Source organism: Garra rufa, chromosome 6 (assembly GCF_049309525.1).
Source record: "Garra rufa chromosome 6, GarRuf1.0, whole genome shotgun sequence".
NCBI lineage: Eukaryota > Metazoa > Chordata > Actinopteri > Cypriniformes > Cyprinidae > Garra > Garra rufa.
The window spans coordinates 1,735,830-1,753,147 of NC_133366.1; the positions used below are offsets into that span (position 1 = coordinate 1,735,830).

Consider the following 17,318-nt stretch of genomic DNA (forward strand, 5'->3'; position numbering starts at 1 on the left):
TCGCACACTGCATAATATGACGTTCCCACGAATTAATATCTCGTGGCCACGACAAACATAAGTGAACCGAAGGTGTCCCCTGGCGGGCACCGTACTCTAAATAGGGCTGTGCTCAAAACATCAGTACAGCAATACTGTACTGTATATTGTGACACATTCCTTGCTGATATACGTATTATTACAGAGGCTTCTAGCAGCCAATGCTGTGAAGCTGTTTTGAGAAAGAAACGGAACATAAAAAAACATTTTAATGTTTAAAAGATTAAAAATATTTTCTTTGGACCTATTCATTTTGATTAGAAGTTGTTGTGTATTAAATTGTCAAACCTAAAGATTTTCTTCTCTCTGTTAAACACAATAATAAAGCTGTTATATTAAACTCTGTGTGGTCACTATTGAAAATATCTGTGGCCCCTGATGTATTGTATTGTAAGATTGTAGACGGTAGAATATTAAGGCATAAAATGGCATGATTTATAATTCAGATACAGGTTCACACAAAAACAAAATATCTTATACAATGGAATTTCAGCCTTTATACCATTAAAAGGGATAAATCGAGTTTTTAATTTAATTTATTATTATATTTTATTTAAAACATAAATAGTACTGTCTTAATTGTTTAGATATTTAGAAGGCACATTAACATCTTTCATGAACATCTAAAATGCAGTAGATTAGCATTACTATTGTATCTGTATCAGTGGATGGTGTGTATACAAATTCTTGAATTTTGGAATTACTTAGTGCAAAAAAATAAAAATAAATAAACAACAGAAAATATTGACGAATTCCGCATCATATCTGATTCATTCTAGTAACATATATTGCAGTTATAAACAATATATACTGCAATTATAAACAGAGATGTGTCCTTGTTTTACACAAGAAAACACTGTGTAATGCTACATGTTGTTAGTGTTTTTTAGCTCATTGTTTTGTGGGTGACAAAGTGTGTTTGTCGGCTGTCAACCTTTGCTAGTGTTCTGGAAGAATGAGTTTATTTGAGACCTGAATAAAGTGTTTTGGTAGTTGTAGTGCATTTTGAATGTGAAATGAACTGCTTTGTGTCTAGAGTTTTGCAAAAGTGACCTAAGTATTGATAAATGTGTCCTAGCATCTGTAAAAAAAAAACTGTAAACATCAAGCTTTTGTGATCCAAAAATGCTGTTGTTCACTGAAACGTCTTCTTATCCTTGCATGTCTCCAAAACTACTAAAAGCCTCAAGGAATTGCTTTATTGAAAACTGGCAGTCATAAACACCTCCTTCATATATGTGCCAGAGAATCAGAAACGCTGCTTTATCTGCTGGCTCCTGCGGCACAATGGGACAGAAACCTGTACGGCGCTTCCTCATTTCAGACATTCTTTGCCTTTTCTTTCAGAGACATCTTTGACAAATAGACAGCGATTGTCTTACATGTTGAACACATGACTGGAAGTATGAATATATCATATCGCTAACACTTTACCAATATACAGCTTATATTCACAAGTCCACACTTCCATATAACAGAGTAAGGGTTAAGCTCGGAATTTTGGGTTTCTAGGGTATATATAGGGTTATATAATATAGGGTTTCTTAATGCATTTCGGCTCATGTACATGTGGAAATTTCATCCAATCTTCACACAATTTTGCTCAGTTTTGGAACAGCACCACCTACTGGTCAAGAGATCTGAAAATGGTCTTTTTCATATATGTGACCCTGGACCACAAAACCAGTCATAAGGTTAAATTTTACAAAACTGAGATATATACATCATATGAAAGCTCAATAAATAAGCTTTCTATTGATGTATGGTTTGTTAGGATATGACAATATTTGGCCGAGATACATCTATTTGAAAATCTGAAATCTAAGGGTGCAAAAAATCTAAATACTGAGAAAATCACCTTTAAAGTTGTCCAAATTAAGTTCTTAGCAATGCATATTACTAATCAAAAATTACATTTTGATAGGTTTACAGTAGGAATTTTACAAAAAATCTTCATGGAACATGATCTTTACTTAATTTCCTAATGATTTTTGACATAAAAGAAAAATCAATAATTTTGACCCATACAGTGTATTTTTGCCTATTGCTACAAATATACCCCAGCGACTTAAGACTGGTTTTGTGGTCCAGGGTCACATATGAACGATTCCAAACAGTTTGACCAAATATCACAAACTGAGAGCTGACTGAAAATTTTAGGGCTGACACCACCTAGTAAAAAAAAAAAAAAAAAAAACTTTCATGTTTAAACGTTTTGCGTTTAAAATGTTCTTGTCTTGATTCATCACTTTAATTTCTTTTAGCAAATTCCTTCTAGACTTTTTACCCAGTTGGAACAAAACCACTGAATAAAATCCTGCATGCTTGAGTTGTGTAACAAATTTGGAAAAATTACAGATTTGTGATTCTCTATTCCCAAAATATGACTCTAAATCTGGTCCAAATTACTTCAAAATTAGCATACAGTGTCGTTGTCTAAGTTGCCATAATAGCGCATGAGGAAAGTCATGTATCTTGAAAAACATGGCCAATAAACATCCAGAAATTATTTAAAGGCTATCAGAATGAAACGCTGTGGAGTTTTTTGCGATATTTGAAAACACAGACATGGGATGGTGCTTTCACATTTTACAGACACATTAATGGTTTTACTTAATGTAGCCTTTAACAAAAAAAACAAAACAAAAAAAAAAACAGATTTGGCTCAGCCGCATCAATGCTGCTTGCAGCTATATTTTGTAAAAATTTTGCAAGCACAAATAAAGTTTACGGTCATTCTGCCCATCCAGACAAGATATTTAAATATGCATCCTGGACTAACATAGTCTCATCAAACAAACCAGAAAATTGTCTGCATGAGTATTACAGTTTTTCTCAATTGCTTAAACACATTTCTTGAAATTATGCCTCTTATTTGTGAAACTCTAAACACAAATCCACAACTTCTAACTCAATTCCCCAAACTTCCTATATTGATGTCAAAATGAAGCTCTCCACTCAAAACAATTCAATCTTGCTGAAAAACCAAACTTTGCTCTCAGACATGACACACAAATCCTCAAAAACAAACACACTACAACACAGTTTTCCACACTGATGAGATAAATTCAAAACAATACTACGAAAACAATACAAATAAAAATCTTTTCACATGATGAACACAACAAATCTATGCCTTTGCAAGTGTTTTATTCCTTAATTTACAGTTTTTCTCAATTGCTTAAACACATTTCTTGAAATTATGCCTCTTATTTGCGAAACTCTAAACACAAATCCACAACTCCTAACTCATTTCCCCAAACTTCCTATATTGAGGTCAAAATGAAGCTCTCCACTCAAAACAACACAATCTTGCTGAAAAACCAAACTTTGCTTTCAGACATGACACACAAATCCTCAAAAACAAACACACCACAACACAGTTTTACACACTGCTGAGATAAATTCAAAACAATACTACAAAAACAATACAAATAAAAAACTTTTCACATGATGAACACAACAAATCTATTCCTTTGCAAGTGTTTTATTCCTTAATTTAATGTACTGTAGAGTACAGTACAAAACAGCAAAAAACAACAAAATAATTATTCGGCCCAGCATCCTGTCTTTGGTCTGGGACAGGCCAAAGAACCTCTTCAGCATCACAGGCTAAATTAGCCCTGGCCAGGCAGCAGGGGTCAAATCCTCTTGCATGCCTGATCCAACCCTGGCACTCATCAACTAAAATATATGAGACTGCTTGTCTTCTTGCCCTTGCTCTTCCTCTGTCTCTTCCATGTTGTTGTCGTCATCGTCCTCCTTCTCCTCCTCCTCTTCCTCTTTCACCTCCTACTCTTCCTCTTCAAAATTACACATTACTGTATGTGGGATATTGATTGAAAAAGACTGGATAGGATTCACAGTTACACTTGTACTAGTGGTCTGACAAAAAATAAAAGAAATAAAATAATAGCACACAACGTCATTGTGAAACAGAAAAAAAAAAAGAAATATGGGCACAAAGGTGAAAATAAAAATAAGAAAGTCCACTGTCAGAATTTGTAACTCGTGTTGTCCTCTGTCTATATGCTTTCCAATGGAAGGTTCATGAGATGTACCTTTGATCTATTTCAGAGAACTGCTTTATCATTGGTTGATCTATATTATCTTCATTAGTGAAAGTCAAGATTCACTTGAATAATTCATGGCAAATTTACAAAAAGTCTAATAGAAATGTGTAGAATATATGATTGACAGTTTAGGACAACTAGATCAAAAATTTTGCATTTAGGTAATGATTTATACGATGAGACTTGATGTTTTGAGGGGTAAGACTATTGCACAGAGAACTACAGTATATAATACATTTTGAGCAACATGACAATAGCAACTGATAATGTAGGAAACTGCAGACAAATGTATATTTCATTTCTGATCTGAGAAATGCACCAAAGTGACTGAGAAAAACTTTTACCCTTTTATCTCCATCGAAGGTTCTGATTGGTGTGTGCTAAATTTTGACTCCTAGTGTTTCCAGTTGGGTAATTGTGTGCTAATTGAGCTCAAACTTCGCAGACTTAAGTGAACAATATTGAATGCTTGTGCTTTCTAAATGACCGCATGGTGTAAGCACTGAGAAATGTAGGGATTTGTGTGTAGAGTTTTGAAGTAACAGTTCACCAAATATAACTCATGTGTCAAAGCAGGGAATAGTGTTTATAGTTTAGGGAAATGGGTGTGCTTTTTCAAAAATGGCGTTATAGTTTTGAAATTTTAGTTCAAAAGACTGGTTATAGTGTTTTAGCAATTGAGAAAAACTGTAATGTACTGTAGAGTACAGTACAAAACAGCAAACAACAACAAAAATAATTATTCTGCTCAGCATCCAGTCTTTGGTCTGGGACAGGCCAAAGAACCTCTTCAGCATCACTAAATTAGCCCTGGCCAGGCAGCAGGGGTAATATCCTATTGCATGCCTGATCCAACCCTGGTACTCATCAAATAAAATATTTGAGACTGCTTGTCTTCTTGCCCTTGCCCTTCCTCTGTCTCTTCCATGTTGTCGTCGTCATAATCCTTCTTCTTCTCCTCTTCCTCTTTCACCTCCTACTCTTCCTCTTCAAAATTACACATTACTGTATGTGGGATATTGATTGAAAAAACTGGACAGGATTCACAGTTACACTTGTATAGTGGTCTGACAAAAAAATAAAAAAAGATAAAAATAAAATAAAAACACATTACAATGTCATTGTGAAACAGAAATGAAAAAGAAATATGGGCACAAAGGTGAAAATAAATTAGAAAATTAGAAAGTCCACTGTCAGAATTTGTAACTCCTGCATTGTCCTCTGTCTATATATGCATTCTAATTGAAGGTTCATGAGCTGTACCTTTGATCTATTTCAGAGAACTGCTTTATCATTGGTTGATCTATATTATCTTCATTAGTGAAAGTCAATATTCACTTGAATAATGGCAATTTTACAAAAAGTCTAATAGAAATGTGTAGAATATATGATTGACAGTTTATGACAACTAGATCAAAAATTTTGCATTTAGGTGATGACTTATACGATGAGCTAATGACTTGATGTTTTGAGGGGTAAGACTATTGCGCAGAGAAATACAGTATATAATACATTTTGAGCAACAGGACAAAAGACTAGATGATGTGGATGTTGAACAAGTAGTTGTGACAATTTCATTTCTGATCTGAGAAATGCACCAAAGTGACTGAGAAAAACTGTAAGCTGACTTTGGCTCTTTTATCTCCACCGAAGGTTCTGATTGGTGTGTGCTAAATTTTGACTCCTAGTGTTTCCAGTTGGGTAATTGTGTGCTAATTGAGCTCAAACTTCGCAGACTTGAGTGAACAATACTGAATGCTTGTGCTTTCTAAATGACCACATGGTGTAAGCACTGAGAAATGTAGGGATTTGTGTGTAGAGTTTTGCAGTAACAGTTCACCAAATATAACTCATGTGTCAAAGCAGGGAATAGTGTTTATAGTTTAGGGAAATGGGTGTGCTTTTTCAAAAATGGCGTTATAGTTTTGAAATTTTAGTTCAAAAGACTGGTTATAGTGTTTTAGCAATTGAGAAAAACTGTAAACAATGCAAATCCAATGACACATAGAAATGAATCGTGGGAAAATCCAGTTAAATCTGAAATCAGAACTTCTAAAGAAAGGAACAGACAATAGTGCATTATGAGGATGCACGTTCATATATTCATACACAAAGCTGTAAGTCATGTGATTTAAATTAAATGCAGGATGTTAAATATTGGTTCAGTCTGTAACAAAGCAAACTTTACAAATCATTTCTAGTCAGATGAATTTTCCACAGATCAACGCTGAATCAATTTGTAGTAACATCTCAAAAATAATCTAGAGAAATGGAACTCACCATTCAATTAAATTCTTAAAGGACACACAAAAGTGTCTAAATACTTATGTCAGTGTGATATTATTGTTTTTTGGTTGCACCATAACAAATTAAACAAACATAATAGTTTGGCAAGGCAAAAATCTTATCAGTAGCCTACATTTGGAAAAGCTGTGGGAATTCATTAAGTCTGATGAGAATTGTCCAAAAATGAGACACATCTGCGTTGAAAAATATTGCAAATGTGCATTTGCAAGCTGTATTTTAGAAATCTAAGGTGGAAGGTGTGCTCTGTGCTCCTGTGTCAGTTCTCTTCAGTGATATACCAGAAGACATCAACTCAAAGCATGCTGCTGCTGTGTTTTCAGATTCAATCTTAGATGATGATATTTGACCAAAAAAAAAGAAAAGAAAAAAAAGAAACACAATTAGAGTGGATGTAGATTCTCATAATTTCTCATGATTTTTGATTTAAGACCAGTTTGTTTACAGTGATATCCCAGTTTTAAAAATGCCCATAGCTTTCAGTGGATATACTGCACCGTTGAGATATATTGGCTAATCATAGTGTGCATCCACCTTTGGAGCAACAACCAGGTTCCTGAGTAGGTTGTATTAGTGTTGTGCCAGAAACCCACTCAGAATTTTTACCTTTTATAATGGCATTTTGATGAATCTTTTAAATCAAATATGTAATTTATGTGAGTGGTACAAAACCAATTTGTTTCGTTTTTTATTAATTAATCCATGTATTTGTTTATTTATTTTGTAAATAAGAGACTGGGAGAAGTCTGTCTCTATAAATATACACATATGATTAATTAGTCAACACAGTTTGAAGCATTTTAAGTTTTTATTATTTAGAATTTTTGCATTATAAGACAGAGAACAGTCTCTGATTCACACACACTCTTACAACCACCCAGATAAAGTTTATCTTTTCGGTACAAAGCTGATTCATCACCATACATATGTAATGTGTGAGTAACTCAGAAGCTAAACACTCCTTTCTGGCTTTACTTCATAATTCAAAAGTATATAAGTGGGCTAAAGAAGTGACCCAAAACAAAGAAGAGCAATCACTCATAAGGTTATGATAGTGATATTCCTACATGATTCACTGAGTTAGACAGTTAATACAAAAGAGGAACCCTCAAATATGAAATTGATGCTTTTTTTCTGAAAATCCATGCAATGTTCCTAAGAAACACGTTTGATCTTCATAGTGATGGATTTCATACCGAAGCTGTAATTCTTCCATGTTGACCAAACATTTCCAATGGCGTAAATGGTGGGATCTTCACCCCATAAATACACACCATTGGGATTTGTATTGTGACAGTTTGAGTACCAAAATGCCCCGAGATACAGTTTGGCACAATTAGCATCTGAAACATCTTGGTCTTTGTCAAAGGTGGAGAACTTGAATCCATTATGGCCAGATAAAGAATCGCCTGCAGAGAGGAAGAGCATCACTAAGGACAATAACCCAATGGAAATGTGTTTCATGAGTATAAATGAAAGTGTCCTACCTGCTCCTCCATCAGTGAATCCTGAAACATGCAGCTGATATCCATCAGTTTCACAATCCACAGAGAAGGACGAGTACAGAGCAGAAACTTTATTTCCTTCAAAGTCCTCCAGATCCACTCTCAGCATGTACTTCCTGTTGCTTGTCAGCTGGTACATGTTCTCCAGCCCTGATCAAACACACACATGAAGAACACGTTCAACCAAACACATGAACATCCACACAAACGGACACACGCTGTGAGATCTTACCCAGCCAGTATTCGCTCTCCACATTCCCAAATCCTCTCTTGTACTGATTCCACGGCCGATAGAAATTCACACTGCCGTCCATTCTCCTCTGAATCACCTGTGATGGGTTTATATACAATATATGATTCAGAATGAATGTTCTGATGTGTGTTTAATGATCTAAAGTCACAGTCATACCGTCCATTGTCCTTTATCTTCATCTTTCCCATCTGAGATCATCTCACAGTAAACCCAGACAGGAAAATCACCTGCTGGATAGATGGAGTAAATCCCACTGACTGTTTGACCTGAGTTATAGACGTCAGAACAGTCGACTGGCATGTCACCATGCTGACTGCATCCGTTTACCAGTAAATGCGGGAGAAGAGCCACTAAAAACACCATCATCTACAGAAACAGAGAGAGAAAGATGAACATCACACTGAAATGAAGCTGAAAAACATTTTACTACAGGTCTAGGAATGTGGAGTTATTGAACTTACTGCCATCTTCTAAGTCTGTCCTCAGTAGATAAGAGCAGAGCAAAAATGTTCAGTTTGTCAATCTTTTTTTTTCTGAAAGTTGTATAAATGTCTGAATATTCTGTAGGTAAATGAAGAATAAATCAATAACTCACTAACTTTCTTCAGTCTGACACAAGCACTCCTCTTTATATCTGCCAGATTTTCAAACTCCTCCTCTGTGTTACACAAGAAATTCACATTACGATGGCCCATATTTTTATGTAAATAGAAAAAGACACTTGTCATGCTTTATGCAAGTTAACATGCAATGAGACAAAACAATTTTTTCCCCTCTCACTCTGGAGCCAAGTTGAATGCATGCCATGTGTACAATTTCCACCTGACAAAATATTACACCATTTTGAATTTCTTTGCATCTTCTCTTACAAATTTCATCCAATCTTCACCAAATTTTGCTGTGGTTTGGAACAGCACCACTTGTTCTTTTTCATGTATGAACAATTCCAAAAAGTTTCAAAATTATCACAAAAAAAAAAAACGATACCACATTTTGACATGAGCATTTTGGGCATTGGCCGCATTTTTACATAAACTGACTCTAAATCTGGTCCAAATGACTTCAAAATTGGCATGTGGTGTCTTTGTCTAAGTTGCTATCATAGTGAATGAGGAAAGTCATGTATCATGAAAAACATGGCTGTCGTCCGCCAATCAAAATCCAGAGATTTTTAAAGGCTAACCCTAACCCTAACCTCGGAATAAAACGCTCTGTAGAAGTGCGATATTTGAAAACACAAAACAGACTCAGGGCTACAGACACATTTTACAGACAAATGGTTTTACTTAATGTAGTCTTTCTCAGAAACAAAACAGGCTTAGTTCAGCCCCATCATTGCTGCTTGCAGCTATATTTTGTACAATTTTTGCAAAAAGCACAAATAAAGTTTACCCATAGTAAATCATGCTCCCTATCCAGACAAGATATTTAAATACACATCCTGGACTAACATAGTCTCATCAAACAAACTCCAGTTAAACAAAAGATTTCATCTGCTTGATTCAACATTAATTGATCAGCTGGAAGATCAGCTGACTGCCACGATGGCTCCAGGAAGATTTCACCAGAGATATGGTATTTTCAGTTCCCAGCATGATTTGCTGAGTGACTTCCTGGACTTCGTCCTCCAGTTTAGTAGATCCCCGTTCACTGTGGGGAAGATGGAGGAGAACCTTTCCCCTAAACATTTTTAGAAGGGTTTGTCCCTTCAGCTTTGGTGGCCTTGGAACTTGGCTCACCACAGACTCTTGGAGTTGGTCTTAGGGTTTTTTACACCATCAATGGCTCTTTCTGTTAATGATGTGTGTTTGTTTCACACACACTTCCCTCAGATCCACCATGATAGTCTTCTGCTCCATCAGCTCTGCTAATCAACCAGTGTTCATTTTGACTCCAAATTTTGATTTAGGTTTAGTCATAGACATTTGACTAAAATGCCACTTAGTTGTACTCATATTTTAGTCATCTGAATTGTTTTAGATTTAGTCTGGTTTAAGTCGACTAAATATTATAAGATTTTAGTTGACTATATTTACAGTAGATTTAGTCGGCTAAGATCTAATAAGTTTAGTTACATTCATTCATTTTCATCCGCTTATCCGGGAACTGGGTCGCGGGGGCAGCAGTCTAAGCAGAGACACCCAGACTTCCCTCTCCCCAGACACTTCCTCCAGCTCTTCCGGCAGAACCACGAGGCGTTCCCAGGCCAGCCGAGAGATGTAATCCCTCCAGCGTGTCCTGGGTCTTCCCCGGGGCCTCCTCCTGGTGGGACATGCCCGGAACACCATTAATTGAGGCGTCCAGGAGGCATCCGGAACAGATGCCCGAGCCACCTCAACTGGCCCCTCTCGATGTGAAGGAGCGGCGGGTCTACTCACCCTCAGCTCCTCACCCTATCTCTAAGGGAGCGCCCAGCCACCCTACGGAGGAAACAACTCATTTCGGCCGCCTGTATCCGGGATCTTATCCTTTCGGTCATGACCCAAAGCTCATGACCATAGGTGAGAGTAGGAACGTAGATCGACCAGTAAATCGAGAGCTTCGCCTTACAGCTCAGCTCTTTCTTTTTCTCTTTCCAAATTACTTCAAAATTAGCATGCAGTAAATGTAAATTGCCATAATAGTGCATGAGGAAAGTCATGTATCTTGAAAAACATGGCCAATAAATATCCAGAAATTATTTAAAGGCTATCAGAATGAAACGCTGTGGAGGTTTGTACAATATTTGAAAACACAAAACAGACACGGGGTGGTGCTTTCACATTTTACAGACATATTAATGGTTTTACTTAATGTAGCCTTTAACAAAACAAAAACAAAATAGATTTGGCTCAGCCTTGTCACTGCAGCCTGCAGCTATATTTTGTAAAATTTTTGCAAGCACAAATAAAGTTTACGGTCATGCTGCCCATCCAGACAAGATATTTAAATATGCATCCTGGACTAACATAGTCTCATCAAACAAATATGTAAATTGTCTGCATGAATATTAAACAATGCAAATCCAATGACACATAGAAATGAATTGTGGGAAAATCCAGTTAAATCTAAATTCAGAGCTTCTGATGAAAGGAACAGACAATAGTGCATTATGAGGATGCACGTTCATATATTCATACACAAAGCTGAAAGTCATGTGATTTAAATTAAATGCAGGATGTTAAATATTGGTTCAGTCTGTAACAAAGCAAACTTTACAAATCATATCTAGTCAGATGAATTTTCCACAGATCAACGCTGAATCAATTTGTAGTAACATCTCAAAAATAATCTAGAGAAATGGGATTCACCATTACATTAAATTCTTAAAGGACACACAAAAGTGTCTAAATACTTATGTCAGTGTGATATTATTGTTTTTTGGTTGCACCATAACAAATTAAACAAACATAATAGTTTGGCAAGGCAAAAATCTTATCAGTAGCCTACATTTGGAAAAGCTGTGGGAATTCATTAAGTCTGATGAGAATTGTCCAAAAATAAGACACATCTGCGTTGAAAAATATTGCAAATGTGCATTTGCAAGCTGTATTTTAGAAATCTAATGTGGAAGGTGTGCTCTGTGCTCCTGTGTCAGTTCTCTTCAGTGATAAACGAGAAGACATCAACTCAAAGCATGCTGCTGCTGTGTTTTCAGATGCTATCTTAGATGATGATGAATGACCCAAAAAGAAAGAAACACAATTAGAGTGGATGTAGATTCTCATAATTTCTCATGATTTTTGATTTAAGACCAGTTTGTTTACAGTGATATCCCAGTTTTAAAAATGCCCATAGCTTTCAGTGGATATTCTGCACCGTTGAGATATATTGGCTAATCATAGTGTGCATCCACCTTTGGAGCAACAACCAGGTTCCTGAGTAGGTTGTATTAGTGTTGTGCCAGAAGAGCGCCCACTATTTTTTTATTTTTACCTTTTATAATGACATTTTGATGATTTTGGTGCTGCAGAACTCACTCTTTTAAATCAAATATGTAATTTATGTGAGTGGTACAAAACCTTTTTTTTTCTTTTTTATTAATTAATTAATTAATTAATTTGTTTATTTATTTTGTGAATAAGTGATTAGGAGATGTCTGTCTTTATAAATATACACATATGATTAATTAGTCAACACAGTACCAGCGAACAGTTTTAGCATTTCATGTTTTTATTATATAGCATTTTTGCGGCATAAGACAGAGAACAGTCTCTGATTCACACACACTCTTACAACCACCCAGATAAAGTTTATCTTTTCTGTACAAAGCTGATTCATCACCATATATATGCAATGTGTGAGTAACTCAGAAGCCAAACACTCCTTTCTGGCTTTACTTCATAATTCAAAAGTATATAAGTGGGCTAAAGAAGTGACCCAAAACAAAGAAGAGCAATTACTCATAAGGTTATGATAGTGATATTCCTACATGATTCACTGAGTTAGATAGTTAATACAAAAGAGGAACCCACAAATATGAAATCGATACTTTTTTTTTCTTTTTTCTGAAAGCCCTGCAATGTTCCTAAGAAACACGTTTTATCTTCATGCTGATGGATTTCAAACCGAAGCTGTAATTCTTCCATGTTGACCAAACATTTCCAATGGCGTAAATGGTGGGATCTTCACCCCATAAATACACACCGTTGGGGTTTGTATTGTGACAGTTTTTGTACCAAAATGCCCCGAGATACAGTTTGGCACAGTTAGCATCTGAAGCATCTTGATCCTTGTCAAAGGTGGAGAACTTGAATCCATTATGACCAGATAAAGAATCGCCTGCAGAGAGGAAGAGCATCACTAAAGACAATAACCCAATGGAAAAGTGTTTCATGAGTACAAATGAAAGTGTCCTACCTGCTCCTCCATCAGTGAATCCTGAAACATGCAGCTGATATCCATCAGTTTCACAATCAACAGAGAAGGACGAGTACAGAGCAGAAACTTTATTTCCTTCAAAGTCCTCCAGATCCACTCTCAGCATGTACTTCCTGTTGCTTGTCAGCTGGTACATGTTCTCCAGCCCTGATCAAACACACACATGAAGAACACGTTCAACCAAACACATGAACATCCACACAAACGGACACACGCTGTGAGATCTTACCCAGCCAGTATTCGCTCTCCACATTCCCAAATCCTCTCTTGTACTGATTCCACGGCCGATAGAAATTCACACTGCCGTCCATTCTCCTCTGAATCACCTGTGATGGGTTTATATACAATATATGATTCAGAATAAATGTTCTGATGTGTGTTTAAAGGAACCGTATGTAAGAAATTTATGTCAGTTAATCATAAAATGGCCCTGACATGTCACTAGACATTAAGAAATCATGTTCATTTCAAATACTTATATCACTGACAACAGTGGTCCGGCCAGGATATTGTCATTTAAAAGTGAGAGTTGCAGCCCTCAACTGATGTTATTGTTGTCATTTTGTGTTTTGGTCTGAGGCTCCACCCTCCAGCTATCTACCAATCACGAAGTCAGTAGAGTTTTGTGAGACGGGTTGCCAGCTATGTCTGCTCTAGTTACAGCTACGAACGGTGTCGGATAAAACATGTATAACGTTACAAACCTAAAAGACCTCGTTATGAATCCGAAATACGTTGTGACAAAGTCCGAAATAAAACAAGGATTGGTATAGGAGATGCCTTTGAAAGATGGAGACGGCTGAAAACGGAGAAGAATTTGAAGATTTACGCCAACGTTGCTGATTTTCTCCTGGACAGGTTAGATTCATCTATGTTTGGCTAACTTTGCTTCCGTACACAGTGGATTTTCCACGGTCGGCAGTACTAAATGCGTTCATAAAAAGCTTTATATCGCACCACTAGCAGGGTATGAAAACAATCTATGTTCCGACTGAACTGTGGTATTACAGTACATCTTTGCGAAATATTTGGCTAATCGCCAACTGTAAATTTTTGCGATACATAATTACTTCGCAAAACATCTCTTGTGAAGCATAAACATAATTAACAGAAGAAAAACAAATTACTGTGTAGGACTCGTCACTTGAAGCTTGTTGCAGCCTACTCCTGCAGCTTAGCTGGCAACCTCGAGTCAGGGGGGAGCGGGAGGGGATACACCGTTCTACAGTGTTTTGAAAGTGATTGCAGTACCAGTTTTGGCCACAATCCTACATACGGTTCCTTTAATGATCTAAAGTCACATTCGTACCGTCCATCCTCCGTGGTCTTCATCGTTACCATCTGAGATCATCTGACAGGAGACTGAGACCGGGACATCACCTGCTGGATAGATGGAGTGAATCCCACTGACTGTTTGACCTGAGTTATAAATGTCAGAACAGTCGACTGGTGTGTCTACAGTCTGACAGCATCCACTTGTCAGAAATGCAGAGAGAAGAGACATCAAAAACGGCGTCATCTACATAAGAGAAAAAGAGATGAACATCACACCAAAATAAAGATAAAACCACCTCCAGGTATGTAGAGTTATCTCTAATCAGGTGAACACAGCGGAGAAATGTTTATCTTGGCAATAAAATAAATTGTAATTCTAATGTAATGTCTATTTTTACATTTGTTATACAAGTTGTATAAATATTCTGTGAGGTAAATAAAGATTAAAGCAGTAACTCACCGTTTGTGTTCTTCAGTCTGACACAAACAATCTTTATCTGTCAGATTCTCAGGCACCTCTGTGTTGCAGAAGAAATTTACATTACAAAAACACATATTTTGGAGTCAAATAAACCTGCAGTCACAAGTTGTATTTGCTGTGCTTGCAGTGCCTTGGCTCAGAATTGCCGCTTGTCATTTGCATTCTTCTTATTATTCTTGAATGGAAGTCAATAACAGCCCATAGAACCGTTTGGTTGAAAGTTGTGAAATTTGGCACATAGATAGAGCAAAGCCTAAACATTGCCCATAGCTAACTTGGAGCCTCTATCTCAAACCCTCTGGTGCCACCAATGGGTCAAATATGTACTGATGTTTATGTTAAAAATGTTTGAAGCAAAATTTTTCCTTTGATTCTAGAGCTCATGTCAGGTCAAATGTATACCATTGGAGTGTCTCCATCTGATCCCTAGCTCATGAATCAACATATTATGTACTGGGCACTGGAACGGAGCCTTGCATTTGTGATCTAGTTGTAGATTGAAAAAAAAAAAAAAAACTTTTTAGCATATGGTTGCAAAATAAAATGTGAAAACAAGGTACTGTATATGTCAGATTTTCTCCTGCATTTAAAGTAAATTCTAATGAAAATTATAGAAAACCAAAAAATATAATGAGTATTCTGGGAGGGAGGGTGGCATATTCTAAAGAGCTTCTAAAACTCTAAACAAGAATATCTGTGTGCAGGTAACATGGAGAAAACTACACATTGTTTATTTACATATAAAGGGTTTTCACAAGCAAAGGACCACACCTCAACCAAATAGGTTCCTGAATAGTTAATAGTAATAAGTTGTAAGTAATAAGTAAGTAAGTAATAAGTTAATAAGTTGGATAGGGATGAGTAGGAAGAGGATGAAAAGGTAAAGAGGATAGGAAGATGGTCAGGTTGATCTGGGAGACTGGAATTGATGAGAACCTGGAGAGACTCAGGGTGGGGGTCTTGATTGTATATTTAGGCCAGACGATTAGGAGAGAATGAGCTCAGCTGATTTGAAGAGAAGGGGGAAGGATGGGTAGATTCGAAAGAAAGTGACAAGCAGCACGGTATAAGGCGGCCCGAAATATGAAGGATTCATATTTATAGGGAAACATTATCTGTGAGTAGTAGAGAACTGAATTCTTCATTAAAGGTTTCTAATGTCTATTGTGGAGATTTAAAAAAGCACATAATGCCTTTCATTGCTGCAGTTTATTTAGGTTTATTGTTGAAGTTGCAAATTTAAAGAAGTGACTCAAAACCAAAAAGTAGAACATCCATGTAATTGATAAGTGTACACAATACATTTACTAAGTTACACAGTATACAGAGAAAGGTGAACCCTTAAACTGTAATTTTTTTATTGTTTTGTTGTTTGTTTCTGAGAAACACAGTAATGTTTCTTTATAGATCTAAGACACACGTTTGATCTTCATGCTGATGGATTTCATACCAACATCCCAATTGTTCTTCCAGGTGTACCAAACATTTCCAATGGCGTATATTGTGGGATCTTCACCCCATAAATACACACCGTTGGGATTTGCATGGTGACAGGCTTGGTACCAAAATGCACCAAGATGCATTTTGGCACAGTTATTATTTTCAGTATCTTGGTCCTTGTCGAAGGTGGAGAACTTCTGTCCATTATGGTAAGACAAAGAGTCACCTACAGAGAGGAAGACCATCATTGAGGCCACATTTACTCAACTAAGAGTGCTTTTTAATTTAAAAAGTGGCCTACCTGCTCCTCCATCCTTGAAGCCTGAAACATGCAATGTATATCCATCAGTTTCACAATCCACAGAGAAGGATGAGTACAGAGCGAAACCTTTCCTTCCAGCGAAGTCCTCCAGATCCACTCTCAGCATGTACTTCCTGTTGCTTGTCAGCTGGTACATGTTCTCCAGCCCTGATCAAACACACACATGAAGAACACGTTCAACCAAACACATGAACATCCACACAAACGGACACACGCTGTGAGATCTTACCCAGCCAGTATTCGCTCTCCACATTCCCAAATCCTCTCTTGTACTGATTCCACGGCCGATAGAAATTCACACTGCCGTCCATTCTCCTCTGAATCACCTGTGATGGGTTTATATACAATATATGATTCAGAATGAATGTTCTGATGGGTGTTTAATCATCTAAAGTCACATTCATACCGTCCATTGTCCTTTATCTTGATATTTCCCATTCAAGATCATGTGACAGTAAACCCAGACAGGAACGTCACCTGCTGGATAGATGGAGTAAATCCCACTGACTGTTTGTCCTGATTTATAGATGTCAGAACAGTCGACTGGCATGTCTTCATCCTGACTGCATCCACTCACCAGAACAACAGAAAGAAGAACGGCCAAAAACACTATCATCTACAGAAAGAAAGAGATCAATGTCACACTGAAATGAAACTGAAAATGTCTCTAGGAATGGAGTTATTGAAGAAATTACTTTTCTGAAAGTTCTGAATATTCTGTAGGTAAATGAAGAATAAATCAATAACTCACTAACTTCTTCCGTCT

The 17,318-nt window shown here is 36.7% G+C and overlaps 1 protein-coding gene and 1 pseudogene across 1 annotated transcript; both read right to left on the reverse strand.

The window, feature by feature from the left end:
- Positions 1-12,681: 12,681 nt before the first annotated feature.
- On the reverse strand, positions 12,682-14,559 carry LOC141336155 (microfibril-associated glycoprotein 4-like; annotated as a pseudogene).
- Positions 14,560-16,199: 1,640 nt separating this feature from the next.
- On the reverse strand, positions 16,200-17,168 carry LOC141336157 (microfibril-associated glycoprotein 4-like). Its single transcript, XM_073841692.1, has 4 exons — positions 16,959-17,168; positions 16,782-16,878; positions 16,532-16,699; positions 16,200-16,456 (listed from the first exon to the last, which is right to left on the reverse strand). Exons 1-4 carry the CDS (start codon positions 17,166-17,168, stop codon positions 16,200-16,202), a joined length of 732 nt encoding a protein of 243 aa, XP_073697793.1.
- Between the last annotated feature and the right edge of the window lie 150 nt (positions 17,169-17,318).